The following is a 16,521-nucleotide window of genomic DNA, read 5'->3' on the forward strand; positions in this document are numbered from 1 at the left end:
TTTCCGATGTTTATTTATTTCCTTTTCGCTGATCTATTTGAGGTTAAATGATATTTCTATCATTATAATTTGTGAATTTCCAGTGCTTTATTTATTGTTATTTGTTGTTTATTTTATGTCAGAGGCATCTCACTGGTGACAAGCATGCTCGATGAACTTGTGTATGTGCATGTACATACAAGCATGTTCTACCATAAGTGACCTGCCTTACTCAGATCAGTCATAATAATCAGTCTGTAGTGGGACATTTGAAAAGGGGCACCTGCTACCATCTATAAAATAAGAGAGAGTAGGGTTGTATTTGTTCCTTTGTTTGCATCAAAACATATAAACTTGTGGATTGCATACCGGGAAAAAAGGAATGATTTAGATCTCCAAATTTTTCACATAGATTCTGAAAATATCAATCTCGTGCACCTCAAAGCCCTAATTTCAATTTTCCTTCTAGGTTTTTCAGAATTGATGTTCTAATTTCATTCATGAGACATGAAATAATATATATCGTTGAAATGTCCATAGCATGATGTTATAAGAACTATAATCTAGAGAGAGTACCATTTCGGAACAGCTATTACGATTGATATTATTATTATTTTTTTATTCAACGATAAATTGCTATCTAGTCTAGAGACTGATGGGCAACTTTTTTTTGTCCTATAATACTAACAAATACTTCATACAAGAGAATCCCCCATAGAGTCTCCTATTCAAATTCTAATATTATTAGTACACTACGTATGACTGTACTACACAGATGGGTTTCACTCATTTCCACTGTTCTCCTTTTCACTGTATACAAGACACTTGAATCAGCACTAGACCAGTTCAAATCGCTTCTTCCTTTTCAGCCTCCTCACCAATCCTTCATTTTCCAGCAGCTGGATTGCTTCGATGTTGTCGTGTTGGTGGAGTCGGGTCTCGTGTTTCTCTGCATGCCTCTGGATTTCGCTGCATACCAGGTCGACTTGCAGGTCTCTGTGTAGGTCGCTGTTTCTGACGTACCAAAGAGCATCAGCAATGTTTCTCAGCACCTTGTTTTGGGAGCGTTGTATGACTTTGATGTTACTGTCTTTGGTACACCCCCAAAGTTGTATACCATAGGTCCATACTGACTTTAGAATATTTTTGTACAGGAGTACTTAGTTTGGAATTGACAGGATGGAGTTCCTTCCAATCAGCCACCAGAGTCTCTTGTATTTTATTCCCAGCTCTTCTCTCATCTACTTAACATAGACCATCCAGCGAAGCTTTGCATCTAAGGTCATACCTAGGTACCTGGCATCATTGGCAAATGGTACTATTTGATTGTTAATAGTTATTGGTATGGGTTGAGCCCTCTTGTTGGTGAAATTGATATGAACTGATTTTGCTTCATAAAGTTTAATCTTCCATTTTGTCGTCCAGTCTTCAATTTTTCTGATTTTTTTCAAGTTTGCTGTGGCACTTTCAATCTTGTAATCTATGGCTAATATTGCTGTGTCGTCGGCAAATGTTGCTATTATATTATTATCGAGACATGGTAGATCACTTATGGTTAATATTGGCAACAAAATTGATAGTCTAATTTTGTCAGGTTGGCAGTAAGTTGAGGATGGTTTCTAATCAAGATTTGAGTTCTATAATTTTAGAAGGTTAGCACTTAGGCTCAACTCACAATTACGCGACTCAGGTCGAGAAGAGACTCGACTCTAGTCGAGAGCATTTGTTTCCAACTGGTGACACTCAGACCAGTCTATTCTAGTCTCCGCGACGTCACTATTTGAAAACACATGCTCTCGACTAGAGTCGAGTCTCTTCTCGACCTGAGTCGCGCAAGTGTAAGTTGAGCCTTAGTCGAATAACTTATTTAGAATATATTTATTGAAAAATAATTTGATTGGGCACTGCTGCTCTAATCAGATCTATCGTCGGGAATATAGATGATATCTTAATGTTTCAGAAACAAAATTTTATGACGGGAGTTATATTTTTATTACCGTAGCGAAGCACGGTTTACCTGCTAGTCCAATAATATGATAAAGATCATTTTGACTGACCTGAGCTTATTCCACAAGACACTGGACTGACTCATATTGGAGGGCCAGGTGGCCTCGAGCACAGCCCTGTTGTAGAATCCGTAGGTGATGGCATTCGGCTGCACGCCCACTCGCTTCATCTGAAACAGCAGCTTCACTGCCAGCCCTGGCTGCGAGTACGCGCCACACAGCTGCATCATCACCCGGTAACACACCTACACCACCACACAACCACAATTACTAGTACCATCGACAAAATATTGTATCAAATCAAATTTATTGCCAATACTTACAGAAAAACACTTACATAAATATGTGTGTGACAACAACTAATAGATGTAAAGAAAATAACGAAATATAATGAATAGTGATTACATAGTAATCAATAGTCGCAGACACAAGAATCAATAATTACAAAGTGAAGGAAACAAAAGAACTGAAAGAGCAACAGCAGATCAAATCTTTACAATAAGACAGATCATAGAAAAGTTCTATGAGCATGACCTCGACCTACACATTTTATTCAACGATTTTAAAGAAGCCTTCGACAGTATAATAAGGGGTGAGTTATGGAAAGTACTAGAGCATTATGGCGTACCGAAGAAGTTGATCAAACTTGCCAAAATGTCAATGAGCAAGACTACGGCCATGATAAAAGTTGGATCTAGGAGAAAAAGTAGAAAGTTTGAGTTCAATACTGGCGTAAGCAAGGTGACGGACTGTCAGAACTCCTATTCAATGTTGCACTACATCGTGTGATAGACGTCATTGACAAGAGAGGCAGCATTTTTCATAAAATGTATCAAGTATGTGCTTATGTCGATGACGTAGCCATAATTGCCAGAAGAAAAGATATCCTCCAGGACAGTATAAATTAATCGAAAGAGAAGCACAAAAGATTGGTCTCCTAACCAATGAAAATAAAACAAAATACATGAAAATATCAAGAAGTCAAGCGCGAAGGGTTCCACAGAATCTGAGGATCGATAATAGGTTGTTTGAGGGAGTGAAAAACTTCAGTTATCTGGGTGTTGAATTGAATAATCAGAATATGATGAGCACCAGTATCAAACAAAGAATATTGTCGGGAAATAGAGCATACTACAGCAACATGAAGCTTCTAAAGAACAGGCTCATCAGTATAAGCAGCAAGCTTAAGATTTATGAAACCCTTATAAGACCTGTAGTTACCTATGGCTCTGAATCATGGACATGGACTAAGGAAGACCAGCACAATTCAAGTGTATTTGGACGAAAGGTGCTTAGAAAAGTGTACGGTCTTGTTAAAGGAGACGAGTGGAGAAGGAGAGCCAATGCTGAACGTGAACTATTAATAAAAGGCCGTAGTATAGTACGCTTCATAAGGCACAGAGACTAAGGTAGTTCGGACATATTTATAGGATGGATGAAACCAGAATGCCAAAAATAGTGCTTAAAGAGAAGCTTCACGCGAGAATAAAACAAGGCAGACCAAGAATACGATGGGAAGATGAGATAAGGGATGATTTGATAAGGATGGGTTATAGAGGATGGAGAGGATTTATAATGGATAGGAACGTTTGGAGGAATATTGTGGAGGAGGCCAAAGAAAAATATGTAGAGCTATAGAAAAAAAGAAGGAAACAAAAGAAAAACATCCCGAGGCTTAGCCTGATGGAGGATCAGTTTTGTATATTTACTTTTCTATTGATTCGTTTTGTTACTTCAAATTAAACATAATAGCATTGAGATTGAGGGCAAGACCTGCTAACTCACATCCATTTATACTGCACTTATAATCAGATGTAGACAATTTGTTGCTCAGAGGAAAAAACACACAATTACTAATACCATAGACAAAATATTCTATAAGAAGATATCCCATGGTATAGGGCGTTTATGTTCCAAATGTCACTGTTAACTCAAGCCGATAGTCTAAGGGCCGTATGTAGATACTAGATTTAAACTGCGTCTAGAGTAAACGCTTTTAACTTGAACGCAGCTAAAACTAGCAATCAGTATGCTGCATGGAAATGAATTGAACGTTTAGTTTAAACTCGATTTTTGAAGCACTACTATCAGTTGGCTGACTCGATTCCTCATTAATAAAAAAAAATCAGAATTCAGAAACAAAACTTAAACATTAATAATTTTTGACATTGATCATAATTATGATTTCGTGGGTATTTATGAATTTCAAAGACGTATGGGAGAAATGAGTGTTTATAATAACAAAAAATCTGGTGTGGCGCACTCACACAACTTTCCTTGCCGTTATGAAAATTGATCACCTGACGCTAGTGTACTCGCGCATCTCAAGTCTACTATTCAAATATATGAGACAGCAGCTGGTGATAGGTCAATAACGCTGGAGACACACTAGGTCTGCTATCTCTTCGTAGTGAATGATTTAATAGAACCAACAGTTGCCAACAGTTTGCAATTTAATAATCACATTTTCTCGAATTTCAAGCTTATTTTCAATTTTAGGTGGAAATGTTACTGGACATTAATTGCAGAGATTTTCATGCTCTATCTTTTCCACTTGAAATTTGTTGTTTAAATTGTGTATGTAGGCTGATAATCGAGAATCTAAAATCAAACTTTGCATAGATGGGGCAAAGCTCCTGAAATTTTTACAGATATAGGACTTGTTGCAGTTGATAGAGCTTATCAATGACTATTTCAGCTATGAATTTGATCAAAATCGTTGGAGCCGTTTTCGAGAAAATCGCGAAAACCCCTGTTTTTGACAACATTTTTTGCCATTTTAGCCGCCATCTTGGATTGCATTTGATCGAAATTGTTCGTGTCGGATCCTTATAGTGTAAGGACCTTACGTTCCTAATTTCAAGTCATTCCACACACACACACACACACACACACACACACACACACACACACACACACGCACACACACATACAGACCGATACCCAAAAACCACGTTTTCGGACTCAGGGGACCTTGAAACGTATAGAAATTTAGAAATTGGGGTACATTATTTTTTTTCGGAAAGCAATACTTTCCTTACCTATGGTAATAGGGCAAGGAAAGTAATTATTTTCCAAACTCTTGAAATTTATTTTTGAGATTCAATGTGAACAGTTATTAATGATTAGAGGAGAAGCTGAGGGATGCTGACAGTTTAAATATTGGATCTCACTACATTATTTATGAAGTCTTCGAATACATTGAAGAATTAACTGTCTTGATTCTTTCTATTAACTGTCTACTTTTATCTTGAAAATGAAGCAAAAGTAGACAGTCCGTAGTAGAAGAAGATGAAAAAGAACATGAGGAAAAGAGGGAGTAAGTAGAAGAGAAAAGAGAAGTAAAAGAAGAAGAAGAAAACATTTACCTCATCGGCCGGGGTGAGTCCAGCCTTGTGCATTCTGACAATGACGTCATAGGCCAGTTGCAGGGTGACCGATGATTTGGAGGGTGCAAACAGAACACAGCTCGGCAAATGGATGAACCAGATACTGCAAATAAAAAATTAAATCGAAAATTATGCCATGAAGCAAACATCTGTTATTTATATAGCATAATATCATATAATGGAAGTCAATTATTATCAAATCGAATGAATCAATGATATGCCTACATTAATTACTAGTAGTTCTGCGAACAGTAGACCTCGCTCATGAATAGCCTACAACTTTCAAACTAATGAGAAAGGCCATTAAGAAAGTACAGTATATTGTGAAGATTTATCCAAGACATCTATTATTTTCTTCTTTGAAAGTGCTAAAGACATTGTTTCCAGGGGCACCGAACTTATAAATGTCTCTCAAGGAGGTAACTTCATATCGTCCCCATATTTACAATATTACAAATTTTCTAACAATTAATTATAAGAAATCGGTCAACTGACAGAAAAATGGAATATGCAGTAGGCAATTTAGACCATGAATCGTCTCACAGACGATAGTGAGACGGAAATGATTCTAAATAACATGGGTATGTTGGTGACAATGACAGGAGGTTGCTAATAATGTTTTTCATGAAAAGTGGATTCAATGTTATGGCAGCTTGTTATGCCTATGTAGAATGTTTATGCTCACAAGTCGGTTTCCGATCTCATACTAAAGCAAAAGCAAGAGCTAACTAAGCTGTGATGTCTCCGGCCGGTTCGGTAGGTCTAGAAAGTATTCATCTATGAAAAAGGGAAATATCGTGTTGAAAAGGGAAGAAATGGTACAATCAAGTGAGAAGTTTCCTTCAATTAATAAATACAGTATGATTTGGAGCGGCTCAGACGTTCCAAGGTTCACCGTTGACAACCTCTTGTCCTCTATCGATAGCATTCCAACGATACCATCCAATCAATACAGCACATTTTAGAGTGGCACAATTTATATTAAAACCGGAGGTCTTATCAAAAATCGTTACACATACGTTTCTGCGCCTTGTTTCAAAGAGCTTGTATACCAAATTTCATCCAAATCGGACAATAACTGCAACTGTAACTGCGGTACAAACAAACAGACAAAAGCCGATCGAGTCGAAACTAAGACCTCAGCTTCGCTTCGGTCAATTAAAGTATCAAGTGAAATTTTGAATATTTTTTCATTTTGATGGAAGTTTTTATTCTGGATTTGTTTTTGAAAATTACTTAATCTGATAAATTCAAAATTCTAGCAGATACATTTTTTGGATTCCAAATTGTGTGTGAATTAAGTTATCATTTTTACAGAACCTATAGACCAAATGCCGGTTGCACAAATTAAATTTTAATCATGATTAATTCCAAGAGAACCAATCAGAGAAGCAGTCTTATCAAAGAGGCCTTCTCTGATTGGCTCTCATGAAATTAATCACGGTTAAAATATGACCGGCTTTTGTACAACCGGTACTTAGACTTTAGACTTTGTATTCTAAATTAAGGTTTAAAGCAGTTTGGGCAAATGCCTGTTGTTTTCACATGAATTGATGTTGTGAGCATCATAATATTATACTGGATATAAAATGATTTTAATAATATTTATTTATGTATGATTAAATTGATATTTCAATATAAATGATAATTATTGATGTAACGTGCTTGTTGGAGGAGTTGTGTTTCCTTTTAAAATTACATACTTAAGAAATGTAGATAATGCGTTTTGCATAAGGATCACAAACTGCCTGACTTTATTCTTCTTTTATTTTTTCTAAAACTGTCCTTCCATATTGTTTTTAGTGTAATCTTCATTTTTACTGTGCTCATCTATTATAATTTTAGTTTTACATTAGTTTATTCATGTACAGAGCTATTTTTTGTTTCTGCACCACTCTTATCCTTTGGTAAGAGTTACTATAGTATTGACGAATTTTTAAATGAATGTAGTGTGTTTCAATGTTATTTATGTATGCAAATGTAATTTTAATGTATGATTTACATAATAACTTGCAGTGTGAATTATCTTGTATAAAGTTTTTTGACTGTAAATCTTCCTGACGTTATTCAACTGTATGGAAATTTTCTGTATCATTGTTGAATAAAATGAATATTCTATTCTATTGGTCTTGTTAGAATCAGTGAAAATTGTCATATTGTAAAGTAGTGACCTCTTGGGTTGGAGAACTCGCTCAAGAGCTGTTGTATTGTAATCTTTGAAGCCCGCAACTTCTAAATATACAGAGGAAAATAAGAGAGTTCTCAAGATGTGTAATATCTCAAATAAGTGTGAAATTAGATGGACATAGCCTAAAAGGTTTTGTTTAATTAGGTTTTAAAGGTGAAAATTTAGAGGTTAGGTTTTGGATTTCAAATGAAAAAAATCTGGTGTGGCGCACTCACACAACTTTCCTTGCCGTTATGAGAATTGATCACCTGACGCTAGTTTTCACGCTCATCTCAAGTCTACTTATAAACAAAGATCTGAGCCAGCTGGTGACAGACATACGAGGTCTGCTATCTCTTCATAGTGAATCAATTAATAGAATCAATCAATAGATGATCACATTTTCTCGAATTTTGAGCTTATTTTCAATTTTAGGTGAAAATGTTACTGAACATGAATTGTAGAGATTTTCATGCTCAATCTTTTCCACTTGGATTTTTTTTTGTTTAAATTGTATCTGAAGCCTGGTAATTGGGAATCTAAAATCAAACTTTGCTTAGATGGGGCGGAGCTCCTGTAATTTTTACAGATATGGGACTCGTGGCAGTTGATAGAGCTTATCAATGACTATTAAAGATATAAATTTGATCAAAATTGTTTTCGAGAAAATGGCTAAAAACCCTGTTTTTGACAACATTTTTGCCATTTTAGCCGCCATCTCGAATTGCATTTGATCGAAATTGTTCGTGTCGGATCCTTATAGTGTAAGGACCTTAAGTTCCAAATTTCAAGACATTCCGTTAATTGGGAGATGAGATATTGTGTACACAGACGCACATACACTCATACACACACACACACACACACACACACACACACACACACACACATACAGACCAATACCCAAAAACCACACTTTTTTGGATTCAGGGGACCTTGAAACGTATAGAAATTTAGAAATTGGGGTACCTTAATTTTTTTCGGAAAGCAATACTTTCCTTACCTATGGTAATAGGGCAAGGAAAGAAATAGGCCTATGTGAATATTATTTGGAATGTTTTGATAATTTTAAATTATAAACACAAAATGAAAAGTTGAAATACTTACTCATTTCAGATATGGCACAAAATATGAGTGACGAGATCTATAAGAAACTCGTATTAAACATAATACTGTATGTGTATAATATACTTGGATATGCATATCTTATTTTTGATACAATACTATTTACAGTTTTGCTATTTGTTCAATGCGGCATCCACACGTTGACCCAATGCGAACAAATGACGACCAGCGCCAGGTTTGCCAATGCTGGCCTTCATAGGTCATCGCTCCGATTTTTGTCGAGCATAGGCCAGCGCTGGCAACCCAGGTTGACCTGGGAGATGCACATCAGCCAGCTCTGCAAAAGGCTAAGTAGGGTAAATTTTCTGCTTAGAAGGCTTGTATCATGTGTGAATGACGGTTTTGTGCGCCAAGCTTATTTTGCTTTTTTCCAGAGCTATATTGCAAGGCTGTGGGGGCACGCTGCGAGTTTGAATAGAGTGCTATTAATGCATAAAAGAGCCATAAGAATTGTGATGAGGGCTGGTTGGATTGATCACTGCAAACTATTGTTTGTACATTTACGAGTGATGACAGTCTACAGCCTGTACATATACGAGTGCTTGGTTTCGGTTACAGAGAATATTCATTTGTACACCAGGGCCAATTTGGTTCACAGTCATGCTACACGGGGAAATGGAAACCTAGTCCTGCCCAGGGTGAGATTGGAAAGATCCAGGAATAGTTTTCCCATATCTGGCATCAGATTTTTCAATAGGCTACCTGATGAAATAAGAGAACTGACTCTGGTGAGCTTTAAGAAGCGGGTCAAGTCATGGCTGGTCGCCAACCCGTTCTATTCCATTCATGAGTTTGATGAGTCCGACCCAATAACTATATGACTGAGTAAATTGACTGTGATAATAGTTTCTATGGTTTTAGTTTGTCCACGTTTTATTGTAAAAGTAGGTATAGATTAGAATAGGCTGTAATAGAATTGAAGTTTATTAATCGTTTATTGATATTTCTGTGATTTTTTATGGAAAACCGAATAGCTTTGAAGCCTGCTCTTGCACTGTATGTTGTGTATTATCTTTATTTATGTATTGTTATTGTAATTCTGTTAAAATTTTTATTGTAATGTAATGACATGGCTTACTGTATGTATTTTCTGGCTGTAATTGAATCATTGAACCACCCATTCACACTTGTCAACCAATGGGTGATGTTTCCTGATTTGTCGTCTGCTCTGCTGTTTTTTCTGTGGAATTATGTTGCTATAGGCCTCATTTATAGCGCCACTTTTTTATTGCTTTATTATAGTTTTTATAGTGTTCCTTCTAGTTAATATTATCAACCTCCAACTTCATTTTGAATGCGGAGCTCCGTTTAGCGGCCTTGATGTGGCACTGGTCACATTGCAGTGGATAGCAAGAGCAACGCGGCAAAGCTTATAAGATTATAAAGCTTATTGAGATTGCAATAACCAGCTGGGGCAACGTGTAAATGCGGCGTTATATTTACACTAACCTGTAACAAGTAGTGAGCAAGCACTTGGCCCACAGTTCGGGCGACGTGGCATACTTCCTGGCAATCTTCTGCGCCGATTTGATCTCGTGCTTGGTGCGGCGAGCCATCGGACTACCGGGGGGGCCCCCGCCCCCCTCATCCGGCCCTAGCACCGCTCTCACTAGCAGATTGGTCTTCGCTTCCTTGTCGCCTCCGCGCTTCGTGCTGGCGAACAGGGCTTCCTTCAACTCGAAACGCTGCAACAAACACCAATTCAGTTCAACCTCTGTACATTAGAGCTTCGCTAATAAAACATTGGCCCAGTTGCACAAAATTCTGTTAACTTCTAATCCCGATTTAATGCCACGAGAACCAATCATAAAAGCCTTCTTTTCAAAACAGCCTTCTCTGATTGGTTCTCGAGGCATTGAATCATGATTAAAATTCAACAGGCTTTTGTGCAACCGTGCCTTATCAGTTACAGTTAATGCATCAGTTACTATCGGGTAGATCAGCTTCCCGTACCTCTTCTTCTTCTTCTTCTTCATTTTCTCAACTTTTCATACATAGAGGATTATTAATAAAATAATAAAACAATATAAAACTTGTAGTACGCTTTTATTAAAAACATTTTAACGACTAGTTTCTGAAACTTTAACATTTTAACTTGAAAATGGCCAAAGTAGGTCGAAACTAGTCGTTAAAATGTTTCAAAGTATTTAATTTTTTTTAATAAAAGGGCACTACAAGTTTTATATTGTTTTTATTAATATGAATAAAGTAGCATCCTATTATATTAAGCGAGCAGTTTCTGTATATATAAATATACAGCCCCCACAGCCCCCTCCATAGATGTCAAGACGAAAGAATTGGCCTCTATTTGGGTGCTTGGAGCTGCTACCAGTCCTGGTCTCAACAGACAGCAATAGTACCATAACTATCAACTCTACACTAACTGTTCAATTAAATTGAAATAAATTTCATCATATCATGAAAAATTTCACAGCTATCAAATATATAATAAATTTTCAATAAAAATCAAAAATAAATTTCATTCCAATTCAATTCTATAATTCCATTTTCTAATTTTATTGTACTTCATTTCTGATTTCTAATTTTAAATCTCCTCTTTTCTATAAATAAATAAGTAAATAACCCGTTTATTGCTTTCTTAAACAATTACAAAAAAATTTCAAAATCAAAAGCTATATACAATTCAAAAGGCAATAATCAGCAGATGCTGGGGTATAATTATCCTTTTTCCATAGAAGGATGAAATGTTGTACGAGTGCGTTTAGTAAAGATTTCTTTTATCTTCTTCATTTCAATCCTTGTAGAGCCAGACTTGTTTGAATACGTTTTTCATTCTCTCCCATTCCGTCCTTTCTCTTGCTACTCTCTGCCACGTCGCTCCGCCGCATACTCTCCTGAATTCTTCGTCACATCTGTACGGAGGCCTTCCTCAGCTTCTGCTCAGCGTGCGTGGGTGCCAGTCGAGTATTGTTTTGGTCCATCTTCCATCCGTTGTCCTTGCGATATGGCCTGCCCAATTCCATTTTCTCTCCATTATCATTCTACCTACATCTTCAATTCTTGTTTCATTTCTGATCCATATTTTGGTTTTCCTATCTATTCTTTTCACTCCTATCATTATTCTTTCCATCTATCTCACACTTGTTCTGAGTTTCTTGATTATTTTCTCATTGAGAGTCCACATTTCGCAGCCGTTTAGAATTGCTGGTAGAATACATGTTTGAAGTAGGCGTCTCTTGCCTTCCATGGGAATATTGGATCTGAAGAGATAGCTGTATTTCTTGAACATTGACCAACCTATTGCCACTCTTCTAGTAATCTCTCCCCATTGTCCATCTCTCCCTATTCTCTGTCCTAAGTAGATGAAGTGTTCAACTGCTTCTATCCTTCCGTCTTCGGTCTCTAATACTCTCTCGTTACTTTCACTGTTATAAATCATTACTTTTGATTTATCAAAATTTACTTTCAATCCAACCTTTTTTCTTACTTCAATAATTTCCTTCATCATTCTACATACTTCTTCGGTGCTATTTCCTATAATAACAATATCATCGGCGAATTTCAATGTATTCAATTTCACCCCATTGATGTTGATTCCTTTTTCCTGCCATTGTAATTCATCTAGAGATTTTTCCAGAACTGCATTAAATATTTTCGCTGATGGTATATCTCTCTGCCTTAAGCCTCTATTTACTTTAACCACTCTACCTTTTCCTCTCAATTTGAATTCAATTTTCATGTTTCTGTAAATGAATCTGAATAATTCCAGGTATTTATTGTCAATTCCCAAGTCTTCAAGCGTTCGTAATACGGAAGAAGTGTTGATTTTATCGAATGCTTTCTCGAAATCAATGAATAGTAGCACTAGTGGAAATTTGTATTCATTAGAATTCCTTATCAGTTCCTGTAAGACTAGGATGCTATCCAGCGTAGAGAAGTTTTTCTTGAATCCGGTCTGGTTGATTGAAGTTGCTGCCGTCAAATATCCTGTAGGAAATTAATGCCATAAATATCTTGTAATTATTTGACAGGAGACTTATTGGTCGGAAATTCTTGATTTCCTTCCTATTACCTTTCTTGAAGAGTAATATCAAGTTAGCTTTGAGCCATATTTCAGGAATCTTTCCACTCATAAGGCATAAATTGAATATTTTTGTTATTATTTCAATAACTCTTTCGCCACCTGCTTTTAACTCCTCGTTTGATATTCTATCAGGGCCTGTTGCTTTCCCCTCCTTGAGATGCTCGATTGCGTGCTTTACCTCACTCTTCAATATCGGTGGACATTCTTCATTTGTACATTCACTTTCTCCAATTTCTTGTTCTAAGTTATATTCTTCTGGTTCATCTTTCTTATACAGATTCTCATAGAAATCGCATATTATCTCGAGTATACCTTCTATTTCTCTCACTTCATTTCCTCTCTCATCTTTCATACAAATCATTGTGTTCTTTCCAAGTAGTTGTTTTCTGTTGAACTCTTTAATGCTATTTCCAAATTTCAAGGTCTCTTCTAACTTCTTTGTTTTTCTTTCAGTTATCCATTCATTCCATTTCTTTCTGATGAGTTACGAAATTTCACTGAATTCTATTTTGTCTCTGCCAAGTCTTTTAAGCTTTATTCTTTTCTCCAATAGCTTAACAATCTCTCTTGGAACCTTTCTTTTCTCGTTCTCTCTTACGTTTCCTAGTAATTCTCTAGTTTTTCTCATAGTATTTGTCAGCTTATCAGTTAAAATATTCGTGTCTTCATATTCATCGATTCTCTCTCTATACAAATTGAATTGTAATTTCTGTTCAAATCCGGAGTTTCTCAAATCCAATGCACTTATTCTTGTGAGTCGGTCGCCATAGTACTTCTTCCTTTTCTCTTCAATTCGTATTTCAATTTTAAGAGCTCTGTGGTCGCTTCCTGTATTTATTCGATCTTCTATGTCTACATCTTGAACAATACATTTCTTGTCTACGGCGAAGTAGTCGATTTCGTTTCTGGTCTCTCCATCGGGGCTCAGCCAAGTCCATTTTCTTGTCTCATGTTTCAGGAAGAATGAGTTCATCAAATACATGTTTTTACCTTCTACAAATTCGACTAGTCGTCCGCCTCGCTCGTTCCTTTCACCGTATCCATACCTCCCCACACATCTTTCGCCTCTGTTCTTACCAATTTTTGCATTCATATCTCCCATAATGATGTTGAATTGGCATGGATCATTCTCGAGAGCTTCTTCCAGTTCTTCATAGAGGTCTTCAATTTCCTCGTCTGATGACACTGAAGTTGGTGCGTAAACTTGTCCTCTTTTCTATAATTCATAATCTACACCTTTCCTTATCCATAACCCACTCAAATTTGAAATCTCCCGCTTGTAACCCATAATCGTCTGCCGATACCGTAATGGAATAATGGAAGAGAGTGAACGAGTGCATGTGTGTGGGATCTCAATTTTTCATACATAGATAATAATAATAATAGTAATACAGTAATACAAACAGTACTTCAGTTCAACCTCTGTACAGTGGAATCTCGCTAATCCGACCATATTGTGGGTAAATAGGCTTCCCCTACCACTTCACTTCTTCCTGGATTTTTTCTTTATTCATTTTTGTACAAAATACTACAATCATAATTATGACATTGACAAACACATTGATGATAATAAAATAATAGCCCCAGAGCAGCTTGGGTGTCGGAAGGGTGCAAAGGGATGTAAAGAGCTGTTGGTTCTTGACTCTTTTATAGCTGGTCATGCTGTCACTAAACAGAGAAACTTATGGATAGATTGGCTTGGATAGATTATGCAAAGACCATTGACTCTGTCCCACACAGTTGGCTATTGCATGTACTACAGCTGTATAAGGTCAATCCAGTGATTGTCAACTTCTTGGAGTCGGTCATGGATGGGTGGAGTGTAAAGTTGTGCATTGGACATGGAAATGATCAGTTTGAGACAGGTCCAATACAAATCAGAAGAGGAATCTTTCAAGGCGATAGCTTAAGTCCCCTATGGTTTTGCCTATCTTTGAATCCATTGAGTCTAATGTTAAGGGAATCCTCATATGGTTATAAATTTGACATAGCCAGAAACGTGAAGTTGACACACAGCTTCTAGATGGATGACCTGAAGTTGTATGCTAAGTCATCAGACCACCTGCAAAATATGCTCCAGCTGGCTGCTGCCTTTAGTCAAAGCATCCACATGCATTTTGGTCTTGAAAAATGTGCTGTCTTGCATGTGGAAAAAGGTATCTCAAAGATGACGCAGGAAGAGATGCTTGCAATAAACAATGAGATAGCTCAACTAGGGAGAGGCCAGACCTACAAGTATTTAGGTTTCCAGCAGCATCTCAGAATCTCTAGGGTAGAAGTGTTTGGCAGGTTTGAGAGTGAATTCAGGAGGAGGCTGAGTAAAGTACTGAAGGCAAATTTGGCTTCAAAGCACCGTATAAAGGCAATCAATTTATGGGTTATTCCAGCCTTGACCTACAGTTTTGGTGTTTTGAAGTGGTCAGCTATTCGCTTTGATCAAATGGACCGGCTTGTCCGAACAATGATGACCAAAAATCGAATTCATCACCCAAGAGCATCAATGAGCCGACAGTACTTGCCTCGAAAATTTGGTGGTCGCGGTCTGCTGAATATATCAGTTCTATGTGCAAATCAGGAGAAAAAGTTGAGGACCTACTTCAAGAATGCTGATTCCAACATCTTGATGGGCATGTGCCGCTTAGACAATGGTCACACTGCACTTGATCTGAGAAACCCCAGTGGACGCGAGGCCACCACTATTCAGTCCTTGAAGGCAGATTGGCAGCAGAAGGAGCTGCATGGGCGCTACTATGGTCTCCTCTACTCGGACCTAACAGATAAGGAGCTGTCAACCAGGTGGCTCACAGTTGGCAACTTGTTCCCAGAGACAGAAGGCTTTGTGCTTTCCATTCAGGACCAGGTGATGGCCACTAATGCCTAAAGAAGACACATCATGGGTGATCTGAGCATAAGTGACAGGTGCAGGTTGTGTGCTGCTGCTGTGGAAAGTATTCAGCATATCACCTCAAGGTGCTCAATATTGGCCCCCAGAGATTACTTCAGGCGGGACAACAGAATTAAAAAAAAATTGAAAAATTAAAATAACAAACTTTCTGATGATTTAGGAAAGGCCCTCTTCAAGGAAAGGCCCTTGCAGCTTTTGAAGATCTTAAAAAAGAGGTAGCTGCAGCTGTAATACATGTTTTTGATGAAGGAGGCATTCTCACTGTAGAGACTGATGCCTCAGATTTCTGCATAGCAGCAACACTATCTTACAATGAACGTCCTGTTGCATACTTTTCACGAATGCTAAACGAAAGTGAAAAACGACACTCATCAGTTGAAAAAGAGGCATATGCCATTGTAGAATCTATTAGGAAGTGGCGTCATTACTTATCTGGTCGTTTCTTTCAACTTATTACTGATCAAAAATCTGTTTCATTCATGTTCAGTAGCGCGGCAAGAGGCAAGGTGAAGAACAAATCATGAGGTGGCGCCTTGAGCTATCTCAATACACCTATGAGATCATTTACCGACCTGGTAAAGAGAACATAACTGCTGACGGTCTTTCTCGAGCATGGGATGTATCACATCAAAACAAGACTTGATAAAATATCATCAAGACCTCTGCCACCCCGGCATCACAAGATTTTTTCACTGGACTAAAGCTCATAACCTTCCATACTCGGTAGATGACATCAGAGAAGTCTGCATGGAATGCAAGATCTGCTCAGAGCTGAAGCCAAGATTCAACTGTTTCAAAGGAAAATTGATAAAAGCAACTCGGCCTTTTGAAAGGATCAACATTGACTTCAAAGGACCCCTGCCATCATCAACTAGAAACAAGTACATCCTCACTATTGTGGATGA

At 37.4% G+C, this 16,521-nt stretch overlaps 1 protein-coding gene across 3 annotated transcripts in view; it reads right to left on the reverse strand.

Moving 5' to 3' along the window:
• The window catches only part of LOC111050922 (DENN domain-containing protein Crag), a 136,478-nt gene that overhangs the window by 65,415 nt on the left and 54,542 nt on the right, over positions 1 to 16,521 (reverse strand). For all 3 annotated transcript variants that reach the window (XM_039435679.1, XM_039435678.1, XM_039435677.1), the window contains exons 13-15: positions 10,116 to 10,351; positions 5,354 to 5,477; positions 2,037 to 2,230 (exon numbers count right to left, since the gene is read on the reverse strand). In XM_039435679.1, the coding sequence (XP_039291613.1) occupies positions 2,037 to 2,230; positions 5,354 to 5,477; positions 10,116 to 10,351 (554 nt within the window). The remainder of the gene's footprint in view (positions 1 to 2,036; positions 2,231 to 5,353; positions 5,478 to 10,115; positions 10,352 to 16,521) is intronic.

This window comes from Nilaparvata lugens, chromosome 9 (genome assembly GCF_014356525.2).
Source record: "Nilaparvata lugens isolate BPH chromosome 9, ASM1435652v1, whole genome shotgun sequence".
Lineage (NCBI taxonomy): Eukaryota > Metazoa > Arthropoda > Insecta > Hemiptera > Delphacidae > Nilaparvata > Nilaparvata lugens.